Source organism: Leishmania braziliensis, chromosome 33, assembly GCF_000002845.2.
Source record: "Leishmania braziliensis MHOM/BR/75/M2904 complete genome, chromosome 33".
NCBI classification, from domain to species: domain Eukaryota; phylum Euglenozoa; class Kinetoplastea; order Trypanosomatida; family Trypanosomatidae; genus Leishmania; species Leishmania braziliensis.
In genome coordinates, this window is record NC_009325.2 from 385,082 (window position 1) to 408,804 (window position 23,723).

Here is a 23,723-nt window from a genome sequence, read left to right on the forward strand (position 1 = left end):
GCAGATGGCATCGCCGGAGTATCCCGCAGCAGTGCGGGATGTGGACGTGTACTGAAATGTATGTATGCATGTGGATCTCTCTAGACGGATGAGCCCACCCACATTGCTTCTCACAGTGTTCATCCTTCTCGGCACCCTTCTCCTATCCTTGTTCGAGTAACATTCTGGAACCGCTTCTCTCTTTGTTTTCATCTCCTCTTGTGTGACTTAGTACACCCCCACACCCTCCTCTCATCCTTCCTATCACTCGTCTTGTTACCATCGCCCTCAGCACCCAACGACGCCGTCTCACAGCCCTTTTCTCTCTCCCTCTCTCTCTTGTTCTCTGTGTGTTGATGGTAAACACTATGTGCTTCTCTCTTGTGGATGTCCTTCTCCTTTTGGTTGTCTTTCCGCACTATCTTGTTGCCTTCAATGTCAAAGTAATTCAAGCACGAAGGCCATCACGATGTACTCTCCTCTACAGCCTTGCGGACACCTCGGTCTCGACGCAGTGTGAATCGCGTCGCTTCTATTCGTTTTCCCCCCTTTTCCCCTCCTTCCCGACATGTACACAACTGCTCCTTTTTTGTTGATTGTTGTTTTTTGTTTTGAGCTCCTCTTCGCTCACTCGATTAGCATCCGTTGGGTACGCGCGCGTGCGTATGCCTGTGCGTCTGTGCGTCTGTGTGTGTGTCTCTCTGTGCGTGTGTGTGTGTTTCTGCGTAGATATCCACGCTGCTCTCTCTCTCCTCCCCCCTCCTCCTCCTCTTGCAACGTTTACTCTCGTGCTCGCTCGCCTGCGCGTTCTCCTCTGCCGCTTTTTCCTTTATGTGTTTAGTCCCCCCCCCTCTCTCTCTCTTTTTCCTTGCGCTTGTCTCTGTACTCATTTGTGCGTCTGTGTAGCATCCCGGTGCCCCTTTACTATTTATTACTGTTATGACTCAGCCGTGATACGCTGCATCGACAACAGCGCCGATAGCCTCCCTGTGTGCGATGTGTACTACATAATACCCCTGCATTCCTCTTCCCTTCACTACTTTGCTAACTCTAGTAGTGATTGGTGTGACCATCTCTGTTCGATTGCTCGAGCTTTTTCAGCTGCTCCAACACAAGGGCCCTGATGAGGTGAGGGCACCTCAGTGCGTGGTGTATCAGGGGCCCAGTACCTCCCTCTCCCCCCCTCCCCCCACCACCACTCACTCTGGGTGGGGAAGCCAAGCAACCCCCCCCTCCATCCCCTGCCGCATGCTGAACCACTCCTGGTGTCGGCGGCCAGGTCCTTGGGCGGCGTTGCGTCGGAGCGACCTGCGGCCGCGAACACGCCTGTTCCGCCCATGTGCCAGCGTGATGCGGACGGACGCCACCCGACCCTCGCTGCCCACAGGTGTGTGGAGGGGGGGGGGGGGCACCTGCGCCACGCCGAGGGATGCACCTCGTGGCGACCTGCGGAGTGGGCGGGTAGAGTTCGAGGCAGGGCTGTGCTGAGATGAGTGTGGCGGAGCGTTGTGGTAACGCGCGTGTCAAGCCCTGCTTTGCACGACACGATGGGCCTGTGGCAGGCCGGGGCGCCGAGCGCAGTGGGAGGTTGTGTGCTGTACGGCCGGGTGTGGAGGCGTGTAGGCAGCGAAAGCCCATCACGACGTTGTGGTGCGCACAGATGCGAGCGGAAGTTTTTGTTGTTTTCCGCATAGTGAAAAAAAAGTGAGCGAAAGCAGTAAAAAATGATGTCGCTAGCCGCATGCCAGAAATCGTGTGGCTGCCGAAAAGACAGGACAAGGGCTGCCTCGACGCTCTCTAGTCTGTTGGGGGTTGTTTGTGGCGTCTTCCTAATCGGGCTCCTATCGCTTGCTGCGCTTGTTATAATTCATGTTGCTGTATTACTCTCCTCTCTATTTCTCATCACCGTTTCCTCTTCTCAGACTGACTGCAATGCCTCCCTCTTTCCCCTTCGCTTGTCCTTCTACTTACTTCTTGCGCGCTGGCCTCATCGATTCAGCGCGGAGAGTGCGCCGTGGTGTGTTGCGCGTCTTATCATCTACACGCTTCTTGTGCGGCACCTCCAGCAACAGCTAAGGAAAGGGGAAAAACATCACAGGCAGCACGATGACGCACTCAAATGAGTTCCGCCCGATTATTAAATCCTTCCTGGACACAGACGCCTACAAGCTGCACATGCAGCAGGCTATCTTTCACCAGAACCCAACCGTAATTACAGCCTATGAGTTCAACTGCCGCAACAAGGAGGACCACCTTGGCATCTACGCAGATCTCGTTTGCGTGCAAGTGCAACATATGGCGACTGTGCGCCTGACTGAGCCGGAGTGCACGTATTTGGCAACGTTGCCTTTCTTCAAGGAGGACTACCTCGAGTATCTACGCGGCTACCGCTACAAACCGGAGCAGGTGCACATCCGCGCTGTGCCGCAGATGCTGACGTGTGAGAACGAGTTTGGCGAGGACGGCTCCGACTTGGCAGTGACTGTGGAGGGGCCATGGGTGGAAACAATTCTGTGGGAAATCCCGCTACTGGCAATCATCAGCGAAGTCACTCAGCAGAGCAGACACCCTCGCATAGGCCCGGCTGAGGCGCTGGTGACCCTACACGAGAAATTGGACCTCTTCTTCGCAAATCACACAGAGGCTGAGCTGGCTACCTTCAAGGTCACTGAATTCGGCACGCGCCGGCGATGCAGCCAGGCGGTGCAGGAAGTGGTTGTGCGAGCACTGAAGGATGACACACGCTTTGGGCCGCACTTGATCGGTACAAGTAACTATGATCTGGCGCGGCGTCTTGGTCTGCCGCCAGTGGGAACTCAGGCGCACGAGTGGTTTCAGGCCTTTCAGCAGCTATCCCCAGAGCTCCGCCATTTCCAGATTATGGCTATGGACTACTGGCTACAGGAGTACCCGCAGTGCCTCGGCATTGCACTCACGGATTGCATCACGATGGACGCCTTCTTGAGCGACTTCGACACGCGTCTGGCGAACGCCTACCAGGGGCTGCGGCAGGACTCAGGTGTGCCTGTGGAGTGGGGCCGGAAGGCTGTGGCCCACTACAAAGCTCTCGGGATCGACCCCCACACGAAGACTCTCGTCTTTTCAGACGGCCTGGATCTGGAGAAAGCGGTGGAGCTGTATAACTCCTTCAAGCGGGAGATACAGGTGATGTGCGGTATCGGAACGCAACTGACGTGCTCCATCAAGGGAGTTCTCCCGATGAACATCGTCATTAAGATGGTCCGATGCCAGGGCAAACCAGTCGCGAAGGTGTCTGACAGCCCTGGGAAGAGCACCTGCGGCGACCTCGAGTATTTAGAAAAGTTGAAAGAGGTCTTCAAGGTTTAGATGGGCCTCGTATGGCGTATAGAGCCCCAGCTGCTGAGGAAAGAAGTTACCACAAGTGTAGGCGGCAAGGGGTATTGAAAACAGCTGAGCACGCGAAACGAAGGAAAGGCGGGTAGAGATGGAAAAAAAACAGAGGTGCGTGTGTGGTGGCATTCAGGCTGATGTGCCGTTCTTCGCTCTTGTCAAGGAGCTTCTCCTGATGGACTGCATCCTCCCCAGGGGTGGCGCATGTGCCGCTGGCGCCGCGGCGGCGTTGTTGTTCTTTCCCTCTCTTCAGCGTACTGCCTTCTCTGTCACTCCCTGTCATTCTGTTTGCGCATCTCATTACCTTTAAAGCAGTCAAGTAAAAGCGGCAGTGCAACTCCCGCACCATCACGCTTGCGGCTCAGCTTTATCCTCTTCTCCCCCTTTTGCTGCTTCTCTTCACGTTTGCTGTTCTTTTTTCATCTTGTGCGTTATTCCTACGCTATATCGCCCTCCCCACCCCTTCGTCCAGTGTTCGCGCACCTCTTCTGCACTCTCTATTCTCTTCCACACACCCCTCCTGCTCTACACCAGAAGGGAAAGGGGTGGTGGTGTTGTGATGTCTGTGCGTTGCGGGCACATCGGTGGTCTCAGAAGCATTTGTGGGCGAGACGCGGGCATGCGTACACCTGACAGACGTCCTGGCATCTCTGTTCCGAAAGTGCAGGGACAACAAAGCGCGCACATCTGTGAAGTGACCGAGGGTGATGAGAAGCAGAAAATGAAGTAGTCCACAATAACGGGCACTGCGCAGAGGGGAGGGAGATGTGTAACGGATTGCGTGGGTGTGGGTGGATCGAGAGGAGGCTTTCTCTGTATTTTTTTTTTGCTGGTGTGTGTGTGTGTGTTGTTCCCCTCATTATTTGCTCTGTATGCTACTGCTGCTCTCCTCCTTTGCCTGCGTGGATGCGTACGTGTTTAGGTGTGTCTACGAGATTCCTCATACGACTAATATGCGTGGTACGACGACGGCCGCCGCCTTCCCCAATCGTCCTTCTCCGTCTCTTCCACCTCCCTGTGCGTTTTTCCTTTTTTCTTTCGCTGCAGCACTTCCCTGTTCGTCACCTCGTCCCATAATTTTGCCATGGGGGGAGGGAGGAGGGCATTCACGCGAGATCTACTTCTCCTTCTACGGCCACTTGTAGCGTTCTCCGCGTTAGCATTTAGGGCCCCGCGCACTGCCTACCTTGTTTCTTCCAGCATGTCGCTAAGCCTCTCCTCTTCTTCTTCTCCTCGTGCCATTCTACCCTCCCCCCCCCTCTCCCTTCCTCTTGCACTTTCCGTCCGCTCCTTCGAAAGCAGCACCGGCGGGAGAAGAAGCGAACACCGAAGAGCGAGAGAAAAGGACAAACACACAGCGAAACAAGTGGGCCTTGTGAGAAACCATAGCGGAGGCCTCACGAAGGACATTTGTTACCGAAGCCAAAATCAAAAAGGGAATATACATATCCTGTACGCCATGAAAAAAGAAGCGCGGCGCGCCTTCGTCGTTGCAGCGGACTCCGCTGTTGCATGAACGTTCAGCAGCGAGGTTTTGCTCTTCATTCGTTCCCGAAGTTCATGCTTTCACTCGAGAGTAGGCAATCCAGTTCAGCCCCGGCGACCTCTCCTTTTGCTCTCTCTCTTTCTCTGCCTTTCTCTCTACTGCTTAACTCTGCTCTCGTGCTCCTCATCTGTGGTACTGTGGGCGTCTCTGTCACTCGGGCACAACCTGATAGCGGCTATTGGCTCGTCCGCTTTGTTTTCATGCTTGCGTCGCGTGGCACAAATTTGCAACGCGTCGCTCACCTTCCCCACCACTGCAAGAAAGACTCGTCGCGGCGAAAGGAGGGAGGATGTCGCACCGATATGAAGATGCAGTCCTAAAAGGAATGGCCTTGCTGCTGCTGAACTTGCCACCGGTGCTCCGCAGCGCCGCCCAGCCGCTGCAGAAGCTGTTCGATACGCATTATCCCGATAACGGCATAACGCGCATCCTGCTGAACACCCCACCGATCCGCAGCACATCTGGTGAAGATGTCATGGAGTGCGGTGCAGTGTTCTTTTCGTCCTCAAACGCGCTGTGGGCTGTTCTGGACCGAGTGCGAGTGCTACTTCGCACCGAAGACGGCGCGCTGGAGCTGAGGCGCGGCTACTTGACTCTGGGTGTACATGAGTTGCTCGTGGAAGGAGTCGTGACGTGGGGCGCGGAAGGGCGACAGCGCACCGCTTCTGCTCCAAGGACTGTCACCCCAGTTCTCGCACCAACCGTGGCGCCGCATGCGGAAGCTGCGCAAAACTCTGCTGTGTCGCAGAGCGCGCCGACAGTGGCGCCGACGCCAGTCTCCGTCCCCGTAGCCACTTTAGTGACAGCATCGGGTTCCATGCCTTCTTCGCGAAAGACAGAGGCGCGCAGTGGTGTAGAAAGTTGCGATGATGCTTGCCAGACGGTGGTGGTTACTTTTCTACTCAAAGAAATATATAATCGCCATCGCGACAACGGAGAGGGCGGCCCGTATGTAGGACAAGGTGGTGTTCCAAGCAGCTTCCCTCCGTCACCGTTCATGGTATACCAAATGCTGGCGGGGGAATGCCAACCCCGAAAAATCATATTAGTGGAGTGCCGGCGCGCTGCAGCGAAGCGGGAGTGGCGGGCACTGGTCGAACTGGAGAACGCAGAGGTGGCGGCGCAAGTGATTCGCGTCTTCACACGCCGCGCTGTGGAGTTTGTGAGTGAGTCTAACGCCTACAGGGCCCCAAAGCGCAGTCGCAAACTGCCAGAGGAAGGGCCGCTGCCAATCTGCGCTGAGGTGCGCTACTATGTAAACTGTAACTACAGCGTACGCAATGGCCAGACACGTTATCTTCCAAATGGGGATCGCAACTATCATCGCACTGTGGCGGTGCGTCCCTTCTGCAGCACCGAGCTGGACCTTACCGATCCGCAGAATCTGGCAAGGCTGCAGGTGAAAGCCCCGCGCAACTGGAAAGCCGATCCTCACGCAATACGGCCTGCGTCTATCTGCGATCGCGATTCACCGAATAGAGCCGTGGTGCTCGAGGAAGAAGTGCGGCCAAACGAAGGGGAGTCGACTGCGGCCCAGCACAAGCGTCGTCGCTCACCATCCCCGCGCGTCAGCCAGTGGCGTTCAAAACGGTCACCGTCGTACTCACGCAGTCGCTCCACCTCCCCCTCCTCGTTCCGCTCGTACTCCCGTGCCTCTTCGTCGTCGTTACGTCGTCACCATCGTCACCACCGTCACCATGAACGCCGTTGCGAGCGCCGCCACCGTGATGAACACCGGCACGATGCGCGTGCGGCGGCGCTAAGGGAGCATAACAATCCTGAAGCTGCCGCCCCTGTTGTGGCGACGACCCCCGAGACCGTCACCTGTGCCGAAGCCCAGTCAATTGCTGCGAGGAGATATGCACGCCCAGTAGAGGTGTGCATGTCTGCGTCAGAAACGCCGGCACCTGTGGCGGTGACATACGACAGCCACGGCGCTCTGCCGGTGGGGTGGCGCCCCATCTTCTCTCAGGAGTACCAGCAGACCTACTATGCTTACCGTGACCCGAATACCGGCGTGGAGACGACCACGTGGGAGCGACCTGCTGCGTAGAGCCGTGGGAGGGAAGGACAGAGGAATAGTATGCACGTCCGTGTGTCGCACCTGCCCCCCCCCCTGGCCCACAAGAAGGCAACAACACAGCGCGGTGGAGACAGTGTCTCTGTGTGCGGGGTCCGCATCATGACTACATGAAAAAGTGATGGCAGACGTGCATCTCGCTTTGTGCACACGCCTACCGTACAGGCGGGCCGTCCCCCTTTCTCGCTGTCGCAAGTGCACGAGAGCAAAGCCACACGTCCGAGTGACGTGCGGTACGGACGAATTCGGAGTGGAAACCGGGGGAGGCTGTCACTCATGTAAGAGCGACTCGCTCACCTGTTGTGCTTCGCAGGCGCTTTTCCACTGAGGTGCTCGGTTTTGCACAGCGAATCCCGCGACGCGACACGGCTGTTGCCTTTGCCCCACTGTTTGTGCCGATGCCGTCATAACGTGGAAGTGTTGGAGTTAAATCTAGTTGAAGGGGAGGGAGGGGATGGGGATTTCCGCTCCTCTCTTGGGGCACGCGTGCGATGCCTCTTTTTCTCTCTGTGGGCTGTGCGTGTCTGTGTGCCCTTGACATGTGCAAACGATACGCAAGCACTGCTGTAGCGCGCTTACTGCCAACGTGCGCGGCAATGAGAAACGTGCGCTGTGTGCGCGGAGGTGTCTGGCGGCAGGAGGTTGAGAGAGATCAGGAGATGCGATGGCCTGCCGTGAGAACAGAGGCTGCTTAGGGTGGCAGGGGACGAGGGAAGGGGAGGGGGTCGAGTAGAGATGGAGGATCTAAGCACCCTCACCTTGTGTGTGCCGTTTCTGCGACTCGCTCTGTGTCTCTTTAGGCCGCTTTCCCTCTTGTCCCCTCCCCACCACCATCACCACCACATCCCTCTGCTCGTGCTCACCCTTCTCCCACCTTGACTAGGTAATGTGTTGACGCCATTCGGTGGAGTTTTTGATCCTTCTCTCGCTTCATGCCCACACTCTAGAGAGGGTGAGGGAAGGAGTTGAGGGGACGACCATAAGTGAAACTGGAGTGATGTCACAAGTTTTACTAGAGCACCACGGAACTGATGGCTGAGCGTGAGACAGCGACTGGAATCTCAAAGCCTCCGGCATTCCCCTTGTGTCACTGCTGCCTCATCTTCTTCGTCTATGTTGTCGCTGTTTGCGGGTTAGAGAGGGGTACAAAGCGTAAGACGTGGCTGCCCTCTTGCTGTTAAAATAGTGTAACCGGCGTGCCTGTGTGTAAGTGAGCATAGCAACAATGCTGCTCTTGACGAGACTGCATGTTCATGCCTGCGTGTTCGTGGACAGACACGAAGTAACCCAGACGCTTTGGCGCACCTGTGGAACACGCATTGCTGTGGTTCAGCATCGGTGTTTGTGTCTGTGCGTGTGTGTGTGTGTGTGTGTGTGTGTTTACTCCAGTGATCAGTGGTCGGACTCTACGCCGTAGCACTCGCCTAGCCTCGTCTTTCATGATCGCCTCCACGCTGGTAAAGCAGGAAGTGCGCAGTGGGCTTCATTGATGCACGCAGGCAACGTGGGTATCTGGTTCATGTACTGTTACTGATCGGCGAGGCAGCACGTGATAACGGATGGCGGTAGCTGGACAAGAACTTCTTCTTGTTCTCTCGTGTTTTTTTCATAACTAGCTCTTCGATGGACTCACACGCAACGTACTTCGCCCTGGAGCTGCGCCTCTTTCTCCCTGTCCTTCCTTCCTCTGCCGACCTCCTGATGACCGCGTTCCACCTGTCAATCACTCACTCCTTCGCCTTCCTCTGACATTATCCAGCACTCTCGCTCTCTCTCTCTCTCTCTCTCTGAGCCTCTTCTGTCGCTAGCCTTGATGAGCACAAGAATGCAGTGGAGCTGTGTATTGTTCATGTGGGATCTCTGTGGATGGCTGGTGCGTGGCTGGGTCGGGGGTGGGGAGTGCAGCGGCACAACCAAAAGGCCATCAGGTGCCCCCGTCCACTTTCTGAAAGGCGCAACACCGCCTTTCTCTCTCTCTCTCTTTCTTTCTCTCTTTCTCTCTCTGTCTGTGTGTTTATAACCCCCTTTCATCTGCGTGCCGAGCGTGTTTCTTACCATTTCTTCTTTCCTGTTCATTGTCGCTCTCACTAGCACCTTATCCTCCCCATGAGAATTGCTGAGGAAGATGTGCGGGCTCACTCAATTGATTGAAAATAATGAGAGTGCTATCTGAGTGGGTGGGTTTGACCACGCACAAGATTTACTTTTCAGTTGGCTTGTTTGGTTTGTTTGTTGTTGGAGGGTGGGACGTGTTGCATGTAGGAGATTTAATATTCGCTTACACATCTCCCTGTGCATCTCTCCCTCCTTCCGTGTATGTGTGTGTGTGCGTGTGTGGGTAGGTGGGCCGGTAAAGCAAAGCAAACAGCTCTCGTTCCCCCACGTGGGCAGAAACGTTGACGAACCTTGTCTGCAGGCATTTTGGTCTCTCTGCGTCTGTGTGTGGGGGGGAGGGGGGTCTGATACACTTACTCTCGCTGGGTCGGGAAGCAAAATGCACCGAGGAGATGCCACCAGAAGTGCCACGGTGAGAATGGCGTTGGTGCTGGCGTGCGCATCGCCATCGCCCTCTCCCTCTTTTTCTCGCTTGTCGTGCTCCCAAGCGAACCCATGCTTGCTGTGCCACTGTTCCCCTGTCCTACATTTCTGCACAGCGGCACCGTGATCTCCGGTGGACATTCACCAAGGGGGTGTCACAGCTAACACCAAATAAATCGTAGTGGCACACACACGTACACGCACTCAGCGACCCGCTTGTCGTGAACACACAAACACGAAACGCCAACGCAAAGCAAACCTACAAGGACTTCAGTACTCCTCTCTGTGTGTCTGGGTATCTGATAGGTGGGTGAACCTCAGAGAATCACGGCACATATTTCGCACACTCATGCGCTGTGCTCTCGCGCGAGATCAGAAAAAAAAGACTGCGGATAAGCTGCCTAGTTAAAGGGTGAACCAACTAAACAGTTAAGTGTCAGCCCACCCACACACAGTGAAAGACGGCTGCGGGCAACGACGACGACGCCAGGCTTGCAGAGGCTAAGAAGAGAAACTGTCGACCAGTTACAATACTTATTTTTCACTGCTGTGGACGCCATGGCGATGCGCTCTCTGGCTTTGTCGACAGCGCCGAGCACGCTTCCTTCCGCTGGCCAGATCCTTGTCTTCATTGCCTCCGACGGGGTGCGCGTTCCGGTCAAGCGCGCAATTGCCACGGAGGCCTCACTAGTCTTGCGCGACCTGCTGGATGGACAAGACCTGCTATCCACAGCGCACGGTGACGGTAGTGGCCCTTGCTCTGGTTTCAGCGGTGACGAGAGGTCTTCGCCTCATGTAGTGAACAACAGGGCATCGGATGCGGCAACAGAGCTGGAGAACTTGTTTGAGGTAGTTGACGCAACCACACCAGTTACGTCTGGTGGGGCTTGGCAGCCATCAGACCAACATCAGCAGCACGGAGAAGGCTGTGCCAAAACGGCGGTCGTCAAGGAGGCCACCAAAGCAACTGTGCTGGACTTGATGGATTTCTTTCCTGTGGAGCCCGTTGCCAACCCACCGCTTGGTACCGCTGCTGAGATGACTGGATCGGTAGAGGCGTCTCCGACGTCAAATCCTTCGCCAAGGTTCTGTGCCGACTGCGTATACCCGAGCGACTCAACTCCTACTAGGCAGCCGGTTCCCCCAGCACAGAAGGTATATTCCTCATCTCGCCCCTCACCGCCGTCCGTACCACCTCTGCCAGAGGTGGAGGTTCCGTTCCCGTACTTCACCGGCGACATCTTGGAGCGAGTGTGCCGTCACATGTCGTACCGCTTCCGCATGTCATCGTTTGGCACGGAGGACGGGTGCTACCGCGTGTACGCCATAAAGACGCGCATAATTCCGCGCCCGATGACGCTTCCGTTAGTGGAATACCTGGACATGAAGGATCGGGCCTTCATCGCCGATTGGGATGAGTTCATCACGGTGCAGATGGTGAAGGCGGCAACCTTGCTCAATTATGAGGAACTACTGCAACTCGCCTCGGCGAAGTTGGCCTCGTATCTTATCGATCGCGACTTGGAGGAAGTGCGAATGCTGCTCGGCGTGAAGGGTGACTTCAAACCGGCCGAGGACGCTGAGCTAAAGAAGGAGCGGGCGGTGGACTGCTTGCGCTAGAGCGCGGGACAGGGGTATGATGCAGTGGGACAGGGAGGCATGGGTGAAGAGGTAAGGTTCCTTGAGAAGGGCAACTTTCACGGGTGCACAGGAAGCTCATGGTGTACAAAGGGGAGCAATGCTGTTGCGCAGAGGAGAGTAGGCCCTCAACATCACCTCTGCATCGGAGTCAATTCCCCTCCCCCCTCCCTCCCTCTCCCTCTGCTTCCCGCTTTCTTTTTGCATCGTGCCGCAACCGTCACTTGTGTTGCAGCACCTGACCCCTTTGCCCTCACGACCTGCATAGTCACAACGGCGTCGGACCCTCGTGCAGACACACACACGCACACACGTTGCTCCTCTCTGCTCACCATCCCTTTTCCTCCTCCATCGGTGACGTACGTCTGCGAATCGCAGGACACCCTCTGTGTGTATGTGCATGTGCTTCGCAGATTTCTCCCCCCCCCCTCCCCCCTTTCTCCTCTGTCTTCGTCTCTCTGTGTAGGAAAGTCGTCGTCTCCGTGGAAATTTATTGCTTGTTGTTGCGCCTCCCCCCCTCCCACCCTCCACCCCCCACCCCCCGCAGTGCTGCCGTCAAGGGCAGACGAAAACGTAAAGAACAAAGCGACAAGCCAAAGTGAGGTGATGGAGATGCAAACGCAACTCGAGGGGCATCCCTTGCTGCAGCGCATCCACGCAGAGGTACGGTTGTACCCCGACGCCATCTTCGGTTCTGCCTGTAGACTTGCAATTGCCTTTGCACACTGAGTGAGGCAGCCGAGTGTACAGGGCCCTTGCAGGTGATTCCACCTGGCGGACGCGCTCTCATCGTGATAATGGGAAAGGGCGCCATGCTCTTCTCATTTTTTTTTCACGACCCCTCTCTCTTTGTGCTTTCTCAACTCTGCTGGTGGGTCAGCGCTCAGGTTTGTGCGCGTGGGTCGAACAAGACAATGCTTTCCTGCAGCGCTGTACTCTGCTCTGCCTATTGCAGCGTCCTCCTTCACCTCTCTCCCCCTCCCCCTCTCCCTCTCCCTCGTCCAGTATCGGCGGCTCTACTTTGAATTCCACATGCACGTGCCACAATGTTCAGAGAGCGAGGCACTTCCGCTCTCTCCACTTCGCACTCAACTCTCTTCAGCGAGTAAACATGGCAAAGAAAAAAAGGAGAAAAACGGCAGTTGTTAGTTGATCTGGAACTGCCGGCATTTGGCGCTCCCCCGCTCCTTCACCTCTCCCACCCACCCCCCACACACACAGAGCGAGACAGTTGCGCTCTTACTCTCCCTCTCTCATAGAAGCAGACGTGTATGTGTTGCCACCAACACCACCACACCCCCCTTCTCACCCTCAGCCCTTCAATAAATAAATATCGGATGCAAATGGGCACGTGTTGCATTCGCCCTAACAGACGTAAGAGTGACAAATGTGAAGAATGTGTATCCGTGCTGAGCTCGCCCATCCCCTACCCCCCCCCATCCGTAGAGAAGAAGCTGGGCATTCATTCAGCTCTCTCTCTCTCTGTGTCTTGCAGCGCAGTTTTGTATGCGTGTTCGTTGGTTTCTCTGTTTCTACCTCGCTTCCTTGCTCATCACTTGTTTACTTGCTAGGACTTTTCCTGCATATTTTCTTGACGGCTGTTGTGGCTGCTGCTGCTGCTGCTGCTGCTCTTCTGTTTCCACACACTTTTGGTTACTAATGCCAGAGGTGTCCCGCGCGTGTGGGTATGCGCCTGTCCCTGTTGTGCTCTTTTTTTCTTCGTTTCTTCTTGCTTACAAAAGATGACTTGGTGGGTGAGCATTCCGGTGTGCCCTCCCCCTCCTCCAAACAGTCTCTTCGTTCTCTCTCTCTCTCTCGCTGTTGATCGTCTCTCTTTGTGGGTGGCAACAGTGTGCCGCAGGCAACGCATCCTTGAGGCCAATACTAAAGGCACTGCTGCCGCTGCGCAATAAGTTCTGAAAGACAAACAACTGTTCTCCACCCCACTCTCCCACCCCGCGTGCATACGTGCGCGTTTTGCTGTTCTTCGCGTATCTTCTACGCTTCGCCAACGGTGCCTCTCACCTTTTACCTTTTTCTGTCTGTCGCTATCGCTGTGCTGCCGCTGCTCTCCTTCCTGCGCAACAGGCGTCCTCCTACGTGGCGGCGCGGTGCAGGGCTCGAAAAAGGGTAGTGTCAGCTCTCTAATCATCTCCCTCCGTGGTGGCACGTCGCCCTCCTTGCCAGCGAAGGGCAGTGGAGCAGCGCCGACTTTGGCGCATGCAGCACTGAAGGCGGCCACATTGAACAGGGAGATGTTAGTCCTAGGAAATCTCGCCTCCCCGCAGCGCGAAAAGAGTGAGGCGCCCCTGCACGTGAAGCGAAAGACCGGTAGGCAAAAGCACCGGCAACAACTGCAGCAGGTGAGTGGTAAGCCAGGTGCGCCGGCGGCGACCCAGGTCTGCACCTTCGACCTTCTCTGGCATCACCTCGGCGTGGAACCAGGGGCAGCTCCCTGCCGATGACAACATCCGCCTCATCGTTCTCTCCACCCCCGCGGTTCTGACCTTTGCGTTTTGGTACTGGAACCAGCGCACGATGGAGCTCCAGGTGCTGCGGTGGTTTCATTGGTACTATTGAGACGCCAGCGAGACGGCCACCATCGACGAAAATGATCAGACCTTTTTGCGGGCGTCACTTGCGACGCTGATGCTGGGCTTTGGCGGTATCACACTCATCTGGTACACCAGTTTCGTCTATGTGGATCACCAGGACAAGGATGTGAGCCTGAAGCGGCATAACAAGAGGTGGGTTGACCGTGCGGTAAATCGGCTCAACTTTCGTGTGGACCGGCGGTGCGCCAATTTCCAGTGTCGCTTGTGGAAGCTCTACTTCTCCCTGCAGTTGGTGCCGGCCTATGTCCCACTGCCGCTGCTCCTCCTCCCAGAGGAGACAGGCGATGGTGAGTAAAAGGCACTTCCGCGAAGAGCGACCACTCTCCAATGCCTGCGTTGGCGGTGGCGTTAGCCGCCCGTCACAACGCGTTCTTTCCCTTCACCGCGACTACTGTGACAAACGACTTACCGCCCACGACAGACACACAGTTGACGGTGGTGTCTGCGTTGGAGACCCCCCGAATCGGCAATCAACCTTCAGACGCAGGGGCAGGTGAGAACCGTCGGCGCAGCGATGAGTAACGCATCGCCAGCAAAGCCGTACAAGAGCAATGACAACAGTGGCGATGATGACTGGGACAGGGGGGACGTAGGCTTCTGCGGGCGTGCCACAATGGTACCCTCACTACACCGACGAGACCGCCGTCGCCACACCCGCCAGCGATGCGACGTACTTGCTACTTCTTTGCTGCCTACCCGCACGGCATTCTTTCCTGGTGTGGCTGGGTGAACATGATCAGCAACGCCACCCGTCGTGACACGAAGCTTTTTCTGGGCAACCGCAACGTGGTGCAGCAATCGCTATCGACTCAGTCGCTGCCGCACACAGGCAGCATCTTCACAACGAGTAACACCCGTGTCATACCCCTAACATCGGGCCCAATCATGGGCCTTCCTGTGTCACCACCCACCGTTGCTGTGAGGAGCTCCACTGGTGCTGACTGGGCAGCTGGTGGTGCAACGTATGCGAAGTGGCGCTACTATTTCTACGACCCCCTCATGAAGAAATTCGTGATGCGCCTCGACAAGGACGAGGCAGTTCCGGCGAAGCCCGCAGGGGCTGAGGTCTACCGCCGGTGCCTTTGCATCGCGTGGGCATGGTGTGATGCCGCTTCTCCAAAGAGCAAAGCAAGGCCGGGTCGTCCGCAATCCAGCGGTTCACCAGATGCTGGGGCTGATGCAGCCACTAGAACCACCAGTTCACTGCGCCGCCCACTGAAGATTCGCATAAGCGCTGTGGTTGACACTTTCCTCTTCTACGTCTCCATCGTGCGCGAGATCCACATTGCTTTCCGGTTATATGAACGCCTCGTACGAAACCCGCAAGCGTGTGCTGCTGTACAACAACAACACCCAATGAGAGGGTGGGCGGCCCCCTCGTCTCACCCGCGCACTCTACGAAGGCCCAGCTCACCACAGATGCAGAGGATAAAGACAAGGGTGCTGACGAGTATCATGAGAGTACCTTGTCGGATGACCTAAACCATCTGCTGCTGTTCTCGGATGGAGCTTCTGAGGCTCTTCTATCCTCGGCCCACAGTCCTGCTCGCCTACTGCTGCCACGCCGAAAAGGCTTCCTGCGCTTGGCGATCCACACACAGAGCAAGCTGGTGTCTGTGCACACCTTCGGAGAGACAGACTACTTTGAGCACCACAGCTCCCCCACCATGCGGCACGCAACCACCGTTGACGACGACGACTCGACGTACATGTCGCGGCGAAAGTCGGTGCCGGATACTTCCCTGCGCCCTGACGCCACGGGTGGCGACAGGGTAACACTTACGACAGCGGTGAATGCATTTGCCGCTGTTGCAAGAGGAGCAGCAGCAGATGGAGCATGACCGGCCCGAGAATACCTTGGCCAAAGGGCTACACGGTGGCGTTACCTCGTCTTTGGGCCCATTTGGCCGCAGCGGTGACAGTACCTCATCCACCACTATCATGCTACCCAGCACGATGCACCATGGGTGCCAACCATTGCATAGCGGCTCCCCATTCGCACCGTCAATGCTGTTGTCTATCGTCCCAACACTGCCGCACCCGGCCGCAGCACACCACAAGTCGCACTACCACGAATCACAGAGCGGCGGGGAGAAGAGACAGCTGAGGGAAAGGGGCGAGGTGCGGGACCCGTATGGGCGGACGCCAACGACGCTGTACATGCAGCTGTTTTCCTTGAAAAAATAAAACCTGCACGAGAGCGGCAGCATTTAGGTTCCGCTGAAGGAGGTGGGGATGGCAACGATCATGAATCACGAATCGAATCTGCCGGAGAAAGTGGGGGGAGGGTTCCCCTTTCATTTTAAAGAAGCTTTCCCCCAAAAACTTTTCCAAAAGGGAGGGTTAAAAAAAAAGGGGGGGGGGGGGTTTTTTCCCCCCCCCCCCCTTTTCGGGAAACTTTTTCGGGCTTTTTTTTAGAGGGGGGGGGAGGCCCCTTCCCAAAAGAGGTTCCTCTCTCCCCTATAAAAAGCCCGAAAAATATTTCTCCCCCCCCCCCCCCGGAAGGAAAGAACCTTGGGGGAGGTCCCCCCTTCTTTTGGGGGGGCGCCCCCAAAATTTGTCCCAAAAAGGAGGCCCCGCCCCCGGGGGGGGGGCTTTTTTCTTTAAAAAAAAAAAAAAACCCCCTTTGGTCGTGGCGCACAAAAAAAGAAATCCCCCCCTTCCATCCCACTCCAAGAGCTCTCAAATACGCGCTACAGTACTTGAAGGACCCCAGCCAACGCCGTAGTGCTCCTCCGCCGTGATCTCTCCCCCTTTTCTGCCGTGCGCACTTGTTTCTGGGTGCGGGAGCGCTGCGTCGGTGAGGGAGGTAGTAGCCAGCGTGCTGTTTACTCTGCTCCGAGCTCATCTTGGTGATACTGATTTTGACAGGGGATAGCTTTGCGATGGCGCTTTTCTTAGCGTGCGTGTTTTGTTGGTGTGTGTGTGTGTGTTACAACGCATCAACGGATGCCCAAGTAGAGCGAGACGGGAGAAGGATACGGAGGAACCTGAGACCGCTGAATCCCGGGACGAGGAGGGGGAGCGTAGAACAGGAAGAGGGGACCAGAAAGAGCTCTGCTTTAGTGAATATCACATATTGGCTTTCTTGCTTGGCTACTCTGATGTACTCTTCCGCACTCGTATGTGTGTACTTGCACGCAGTCTGCTTTGCGTTTCAGGCGCTCAGTTGTCATGCGAAACCCCAGCCAATCCTCCTCACAGCAGGAGCCAATGGACTTTCAAAACGTGGTCACAGACGCCCGTGCACTCGAATGCGACCTCGAGCACTTGTGCCTTTCACAGGCACCGCAGGCCCATCCCCATCGACCACCGTCGTTTCTGTTCGCTTTACCACTGCCTACCAGAGGAAAGGAAGAAAAGGGCCCATCACTGTGGGCTTTCTCTCTCTCCCTCTCTCTCGTTTGTTTCCTCTGATAGACGGTGCTCTGCGGTTTTGCTCTCGATGTACTCACACTTCTTGCGTGTGTCATTGTCGATGTTAGTGCGTTTTCTTCTTTCATCAACACCGGCATGTGGCATCTGTCGTTGCGTTACTCGACTCCTGGCGCTAGCACCTGCCTTGGTGCATCGTGCCCCCCTTCTCCACCGCTGTTGGTGGCGAGGCTTCTTTTTTTCTCGTGCTGCACAGCGCATTTCGCGTGACCACATACACAGAGAGAGAGACACCTTGCTGAGCCTTCGAGTTTAGCTACGGCCATGACGCTCCTAAGAGGGGTGATGGAGGTGGTAGGTGAGGTTGAGTATTTCACACAGGCACGTGTGTATGTCGGTGTCTGTCGGCGGCTGCACATGCGCAGGCTGACATTTTGTGCTTAGGCACCTCCCTTCTTTTTCTAGGTGCCGTTCTTCGCCCTCTTCTCGTCTTGTTCATTCTTCTTAGCTCTTTACACCCTCATCCCCTCGCACGACATTGGTGTGATACACTGCGCATGCGCATCGGGGTGCGTATCTACGAGTATCCTTGTTGCACGACGGTATCGTTCAGCCCCAGAACGAAGAAACCAACGAGAAAAAAAAGAGAGGTGCAATACAACTGTTTCAGGCGAGTCTTTGTCGGTCGCGGCATTCATCCTACTATAGTGCGCATCCTCCGCAAGCGTTTCTTTTTTCTGCTTTGGATGCCCCCCCCCACCACCTCGTGCTGCGCGACAGTCTATTTCTTAGTCGCCGGTCTTACTACTGCCTGGCGGACCATAGATTCCCTCTCTCCACTCCCAGCGCCCTCCCTACTCGCGATTTCACTTTTATCTCATTTCTCTCCTCTTCTTTCACCACCAACTTGCCCGTTTTGCTGCCTTTGGGAAGCCTTCGATCTTTACTTGTTTTACCCCAGCAGTCCCTGCCGCGTAGCCATTCGAGCAGTGTGCCCCGTCACACCCATCAACTCAGCCAGTCCCAGCGAAAGGGTAGAGCCAAGTGGGCGCACGCTGACTGCTCAACACAGGCGTCGTGAAGTTTCTTCGGGGGGCGGACGTGAGCTTCGCTGCTCCCATCTTCCTACTTCCTCTACGGGTACTTCTTATTGCCCACTCTGAAGTCTCGTGGTTGGTAGCACCCCAACCTCGCTCCCTTCGGCCCTTTCTCAGGTGTTTGTCAGTGTGACCTCATCTGAGATTCATCATCGGAGGCATTCATCTTCTCTACGTTGAGTGTTCTCTTTTTCTACTTACCCTTCATAGCCGTTTGAGTTCTGTTGTGCATACTCCTCATAGTTTGCTCTCTCTACCCTCTCCTCCTCTCTCCCTCCCCCTCTCCCTCTCCCCTCTCCCCTCTCCACGTCGTCGGTCTGTTTAATTTGGTAAGCAAACCCCTCCCCCTCTCATTGTCCGGTGGATCGCGCCTTTCTGTCTGCCGAGGATGCATAAGGGCGATGTATTCGTATTTACCGGCGGCGCCGGTACGGACCGGAATAGCGGAGGTTGTGTGTCGTTAGCGGACATGGTTGGCCATAAACGAATCGACATCCTGACGGGCCACCACAATGGCGTGGGTGGGCTCCTCTGTGAGCTCAACGTGCGGAGCGGCCCAGCCGGGTCGCCTGCGGTGGATATGAGCTCCATCCAGGAGCGCAGGGACGCGGTGAAGCGCCGGGAGCTCGGCATTGTAGCACACTCGGTCCCAGAACGGCAGTCGCGATACGGCGTGAACGTGCTACCCCGGCCGCCGAAGGAGAGCATTTGGAACCTCATGAAGGACTCCATACAGGACGATCGCGTTGTGCAAATTTTGATTGGTGCTGCACTGATATCAATGGCACTTGGCATGACCACCCCCGACTTCCGCACGGGTGAGGTCGACCCCACCATGGGCTGGATTGAGGGGGCAGCCATCTTCGCCTCTGTGCTCATAGTGACGGCTGTGAACGCCGTGAACGACTACCGTAAGCAGGAGCAGTTTGCCGAGGTGATGCGGGCCGAGAACGCGGCGCGCCGCAAGGTCACGGTATGGCGCTATGTTCCGCTCAGCAGCGTGAGCGGAAGCGGGGGTGGGGCTAGTGTAACTGGCACGGACGGTCTCACCTGCGTAGCGCTGGAGGTGCCAAGCTCTGATATTGTTGTGGGGGATGTGGTGCAGGTCAGCTCCGGGATGCAGCTAACGTTTGACGCCGTCCTCCTGGACAGTTTCGGCCCCGTCTTGGCAGACGAAAGCAGCGTCACCGGTGAGAACGATGACGTGCTGAAGCAGGTGCTCACCGATCCATTTCTTATCAGCGGGTCGTCGGTGTTGGATGGCTCCGCTGAGGGAGTGGCACTCGTGTGCGCGGTGGGCCCGAAATCCTTTTCGGGCGAAATCGCTATCTCCATTCAGTCAACAGAAAAAACGAACACGCCGTTGCAAGATCAGCTTGAGGCGATGGCAGAGGTCATCGGCAAGTTCGGCGTCGGCGCGGCTGTCTTCACGTTTGCGTCGCTGCTCATCAAGGAGCTTTTTATGTACTTGGTGCACGGCCGACCTCTGCACGGCATGAAGTTCTTTGAGAACTTGACTACGGCGATTGCCATTGTGGTGGTCGCCGTACCGGAGGGCCTACCTCTCTCGGTGACGATCTCACTCGCCTACAGCATGCGGCTCATGCTGAAGGATGGCAACCTTGTCCGTCACTTGGCAGCGTGTGAAACCATGGGCGGGGCATCGGTGCTGTGCACGGACAAGACGGGCACCTTGACGGCCCCAACAATGCGAGTGAAGCAAATCTTCCTTTCCGCGACTACGTACGCGGTAGACGGCGCCGGCAGCTTAATTGGCAGCGGCCTCCCAACCTTTAGCGACGAGGAGTCGCCAGTGGCGTTGCCTACTCACTCCACAACTCTTCACCACTTTGCGGTGCCACCGACGCCGCGGGGGTTGGGGCAGAGCACGTTCCCACTTGCGCCCCCTAGGAGAGCAATCACCGTTACCGTGCCTCCCTCAACTGTGCAACTTTTGTTGGACTGCATTGTAGCTAACGCCCTTGACCCAGAGGTAGGGCGTGCAACTAATAAAACGAGCGAGGCCCTGCTGTTGCTCTGCTATCTCATGCACTGCTCAAGCAGCCACACACCGCAGCAGGATGTTCAGGCGTTCCGCAACACCCCAGCCTGCATACTGGCCGCGATGCAGGACCCTAGCCGGTGTCGTCGCTTCCCTTTCAGCTCGCACAGCAAGATGAGCGTGTGCATGTTTCGACAGACAGCCCCACCAGCTGCTGGAAGCAATGTAGGGGGTTGCACCCGGATCTACGCGACCGGCGCCGCAGAGGTCGTCTTGGATCGCTGCACGTCGTACATCAACGATCAGGGTGTTTCGGTGCCGTTGACGTCTGAGATGCGGGCTTATCATGAGCAGACCTTGAAGCAGTATACCGAATCGGGGCTGCGAGTCATTTGCTGTGCCTTCAGCGATGCATGTGACGCCGCAGAGGCAAACCTGTGGAGTCAGCAGTCGCAGTACGGCGCAGCTTCCGCGCACGATGGCGAGTTCTGCATGATCGGCCTGGTCGGTCTTGAGGAAGATGTGCGGCCGGAGGTACCTGGCGCAGTGTACCAGTGCTTTGGAGCTGGTGTGCGAGTGATCATGATCACTGGTGATGCAACTCTCACGGCAATCAACGTTGCCCGCCGCTGTGGGCTTCTTTGCGGTGATTCAAGCAATAGCACGCAAACGGGGACGACGTCGCTGGGCGGCAATCGAGTCCGGCGCCATCCCGAAGCGCCTAGCTGGCTGCCCACTTCTGCGCTCGTGAGCAGTAGCGACAATGGGGTTGGCCCGACAGAGAACAGCGATACTGCCATCCTTGTGAATGTGTCACCGCGCTACTACGAAAACAGCAGCGTCGGCTCTGATCTGGAGCGGCAATTTTTGGAGAATGCGTTTGGCAGGACAGCATGGATGATGCAGGAACCGGCAGTAAATGCGACACTTCAGCAGCTCATGGACAGCGGCTACGTCCTGGACGGAGACACCTTTCGGCAGCTCAGCGACGCGGAGCTACTTCAGCAGTACATGCCGCACATTCGCATCCTCGCGCGCGCCACACCCATGGACAAGAAGCGGCTGCTGGCCCTCCTGCGGCGGATCGACGCGAACGCGGTGATTGCAATGACCGGCGATGGCACCAATGATGCGCCGGCCCTAAAGCTTAGCGATGTCGGATTTGCCATGAACAGCGGCAGTGACGTTGCAAAGCGCGCGTCGGATATTATTTTGCTGAGCGACAACTTTATTGGCATGGTGAAAGCGATTATGTGGGGTCGAAACGTCAAGGACAACATTCGCAAGTTTCTGCAATTTCAGCTCACAGTGAACTTTGCGGCGTGCGTCGTCTCCTTTGTTGGCGCCATCATGAGCGAGCAGAACATGTCGCCCCTGAAGCCCGTGCAGCTCCTCTGGTTGAACCTCATCATGGACACGCTTGCCGCCCTCGCACTGGCAACGGAGCTGCCATGCGAGTCGATGCTCCTCGCCCGGCCGCCTGAGCCAAAGGATGCCCCGATCATCGTGTCGAGCATGTGGTTCCAGATTGGCTTTCAGAGCGCCTTCCAGCTAATTGGCCAACTTTTTCTGCTCAGCTATGGGAATATGCTGCTGAGCGCGCGCGGGTCCACGAACCCATCGCAGGACGCCGGACCACCGCTGCGCTACCCGCACTACTTCAGCGATACTCACATCTGCTTTGTCTTCAACTCATTTGTGTGGATGCAAGTCTTCAACTTCTTCAATGCACGTCTTCTACACCGCAGCGAGAGCTTCTTCTCGAACTGGGAGGACAGCACCGTGCTCTTCTGCATTGTCGGCGTCATTGTTATGTTGCAGATCATCATTGTGGAGTTTGGCGGCAAGATTATGTCGACAGTGCCTCTGACAGCGCAGGAGTGGTTCTATTCTGTCCTCATCGCTAGTGGCACTCTGCCAGTGGGTGCTGTCTCACGCCTGATCTATGCCCGCTACACAAAACGCATGCCGCTGCGCGAAGTGTACTCGCGAGGGTTGCTGCCACGGCTTTGGCGCAGCATGAAGAGTGGTAGGCTCAAGGGAAAGAGGTAGTGCTAGTCGTGCATGCTCAGGGGTCGCCTTCCCTCGCTCACCTCTCGCCTGTGCTCTCGTATCTCTCTGTGGTATGGTGACTCATGAGTATGGCCGCCTTTGGTGTTTGTCGCTCTGTCCTCTCGTGTGTGTGTATGTGTGTGTGTGTGTGCATCAGAGACCTGTACGGTGCGCTTGTTGGGTTGAGAAAGAGTGAGCTCACAGCGCCACTGACGCGTCGGTATTCCTCTGCTCTTGCCCCAGTCTCTCTACTTCTGGCCCCTTCCCCACCCCTCACCCCCACCCTCCTGTTGATGTCGTATTCAGAGAGGTCTTTTGCTGGGTCGGTGTGCCTCTGGGCTTGTTGGTTGTGGGTGGGTTGTGGGGTGCCGCGTTGGTGTACGTGAGAAGGAGGAGGAGGAGGCGTGCTGGAAGACGTGTTCGCGATGTGTGGTTTGGAAGAGAAAGGAACGCTAAGTCGTGGTGTAGTCACTCGCCAATATTCCCGCTCCCTTCCTTCCTCTTCTTAGCTTTTGCCATTTCCTGCCCCCCCCCCCCCAAACACCACCACTATCTGAGTGGCCAAGCAGAGGAAGCGAAGAGGTACCGCATTATCGAGGCAGCTGTCCTCCCACCACCACCGCAGGTTGACGTGGAAGACGAACCCCCGCTGTATAAGCGCGTCATACATGCATGCACATACATGAAGTCACCAACGTAGTTGGGCATGGCGCAGCACTCTCCACAGCACTGGCCATACCGCTTTGCGTTCGCCTCCAATGCTTTCGAGAAGCAACAAGAGCGGCGTGGTTGTATAGAGGTCGCAAAAAGGTCCACGTGCGAGCCTGGTCTTATGCAGGCTCATGACAGTTCACATCTGACGCTTTCATCTCGAAAGGGAAACCGCTGCCGCTGTCTTTGCTTGTAGGGTTTCGCTCTTGCGTGATGTCGCTCTCTCCATCCATCTCTCAAGGACTTACAGACTGCCCGTCTAGCGCAACTTCACCTACCTATCCTCCCCTCTTTTCTGGGAGTACTTACCCCCCCCCCCAACACACACACACGTGGACCTCAACCACACTTCTCCCTTCATACTCACTCCTGTTCTTTCACTGTTTCCCCTACACATCCTGAAATGGAAGGAAATCAAAAGAGAGTCGAGATTGTTGTCCCCCATTCCTTTCCCCCTTCACACACACACAGAGAAATAGAAACAGCAGCACAGAGTGAAGGAATAAACGAAAGTCAAGAGGAACAACGTGTCCAGCGTTGGAAGGGAGAAAAGCGAAGACGTCAACGGAATACAGAAAAAACGAAAAGAGCAAAAGCACGCGCCCATTCTTTCCTCGTCTCTCTCGCTCGTTTTCCGTTCCTTCTCCAGTCTCTCCTCCTCCTCTTCCCATTGTCTTGTCTCTTGAGTCCAGTGGTCTCGGAACGCCTCTCTGCGCAT

The 23,723-nt window shown here is 56.3% G+C and overlaps 4 protein-coding genes and 1 pseudogene across 5 annotated transcripts; all 5 read left to right on the plus strand.

Moving 5' to 3' along the window:
- Positions 1–2,085: 2,085 nt before the first annotated feature.
- On the plus strand, positions 2,086–3,327 carry LBRM_33_1160 (putative nicotinate phosphoribosyltransferase; the record flags this gene model as incomplete). Its single annotated transcript, XM_001567835.1, has 1 exon — positions 2,086–3,327. One exon carries the CDS (start codon positions 2,086–2,088, stop codon positions 3,325–3,327), a length of 1,242 nt encoding a protein of 413 aa, XP_001567885.1.
- Positions 3,328–5,186: 1,859 nt separating this feature from the next.
- Positions 5,187–6,950, plus strand: LBRM_33_1170 (conserved hypothetical protein; the record flags this gene model as incomplete). The annotated part of the gene is made up of 1 exon (XM_001567836.1): positions 5,187–6,950. One exon carries the CDS (start codon positions 5,187–5,189, stop codon positions 6,948–6,950), a length of 1,764 nt encoding a protein of 587 aa, XP_001567886.1.
- A 3,603-nt stretch (positions 6,951–10,553) lies between these two features.
- On the plus strand, positions 10,554–11,135 carry LBRM_33_1180 (conserved hypothetical protein; the record flags this gene model as incomplete). Its single annotated transcript, XM_001567837.1, has 1 exon — positions 10,554–11,135. One exon carries the CDS (start codon positions 10,554–10,556, stop codon positions 11,133–11,135), a length of 582 nt encoding a protein of 193 aa, XP_001567887.1.
- A 2,556-nt stretch (positions 11,136–13,691) lies between these two features.
- Positions 13,692–15,955, plus strand: LBRM_33_1190 (annotated as a pseudogene). The gene is given in 3 exon segments: positions 13,692–13,730; positions 13,734–14,057; positions 14,060–15,955. Coding segments are annotated over 3 exon segments (2,259 nt in total).
- Positions 15,956–18,709: 2,754 nt separating this feature from the next.
- On the plus strand, positions 18,710–22,294 carry LBRM_33_1200 (putative calcium-transporting ATPase; the record flags this gene model as incomplete). Its single annotated transcript, XM_001567838.2, has 1 exon — positions 18,710–22,294. The coding sequence occupies one exon, from the start codon at positions 18,710–18,712 to the stop codon at positions 22,292–22,294; it is 3,585 nt and encodes a 1,194-aa protein (XP_001567888.1).
- Between the last annotated feature and the right edge of the window lie 1,429 nt (positions 22,295–23,723).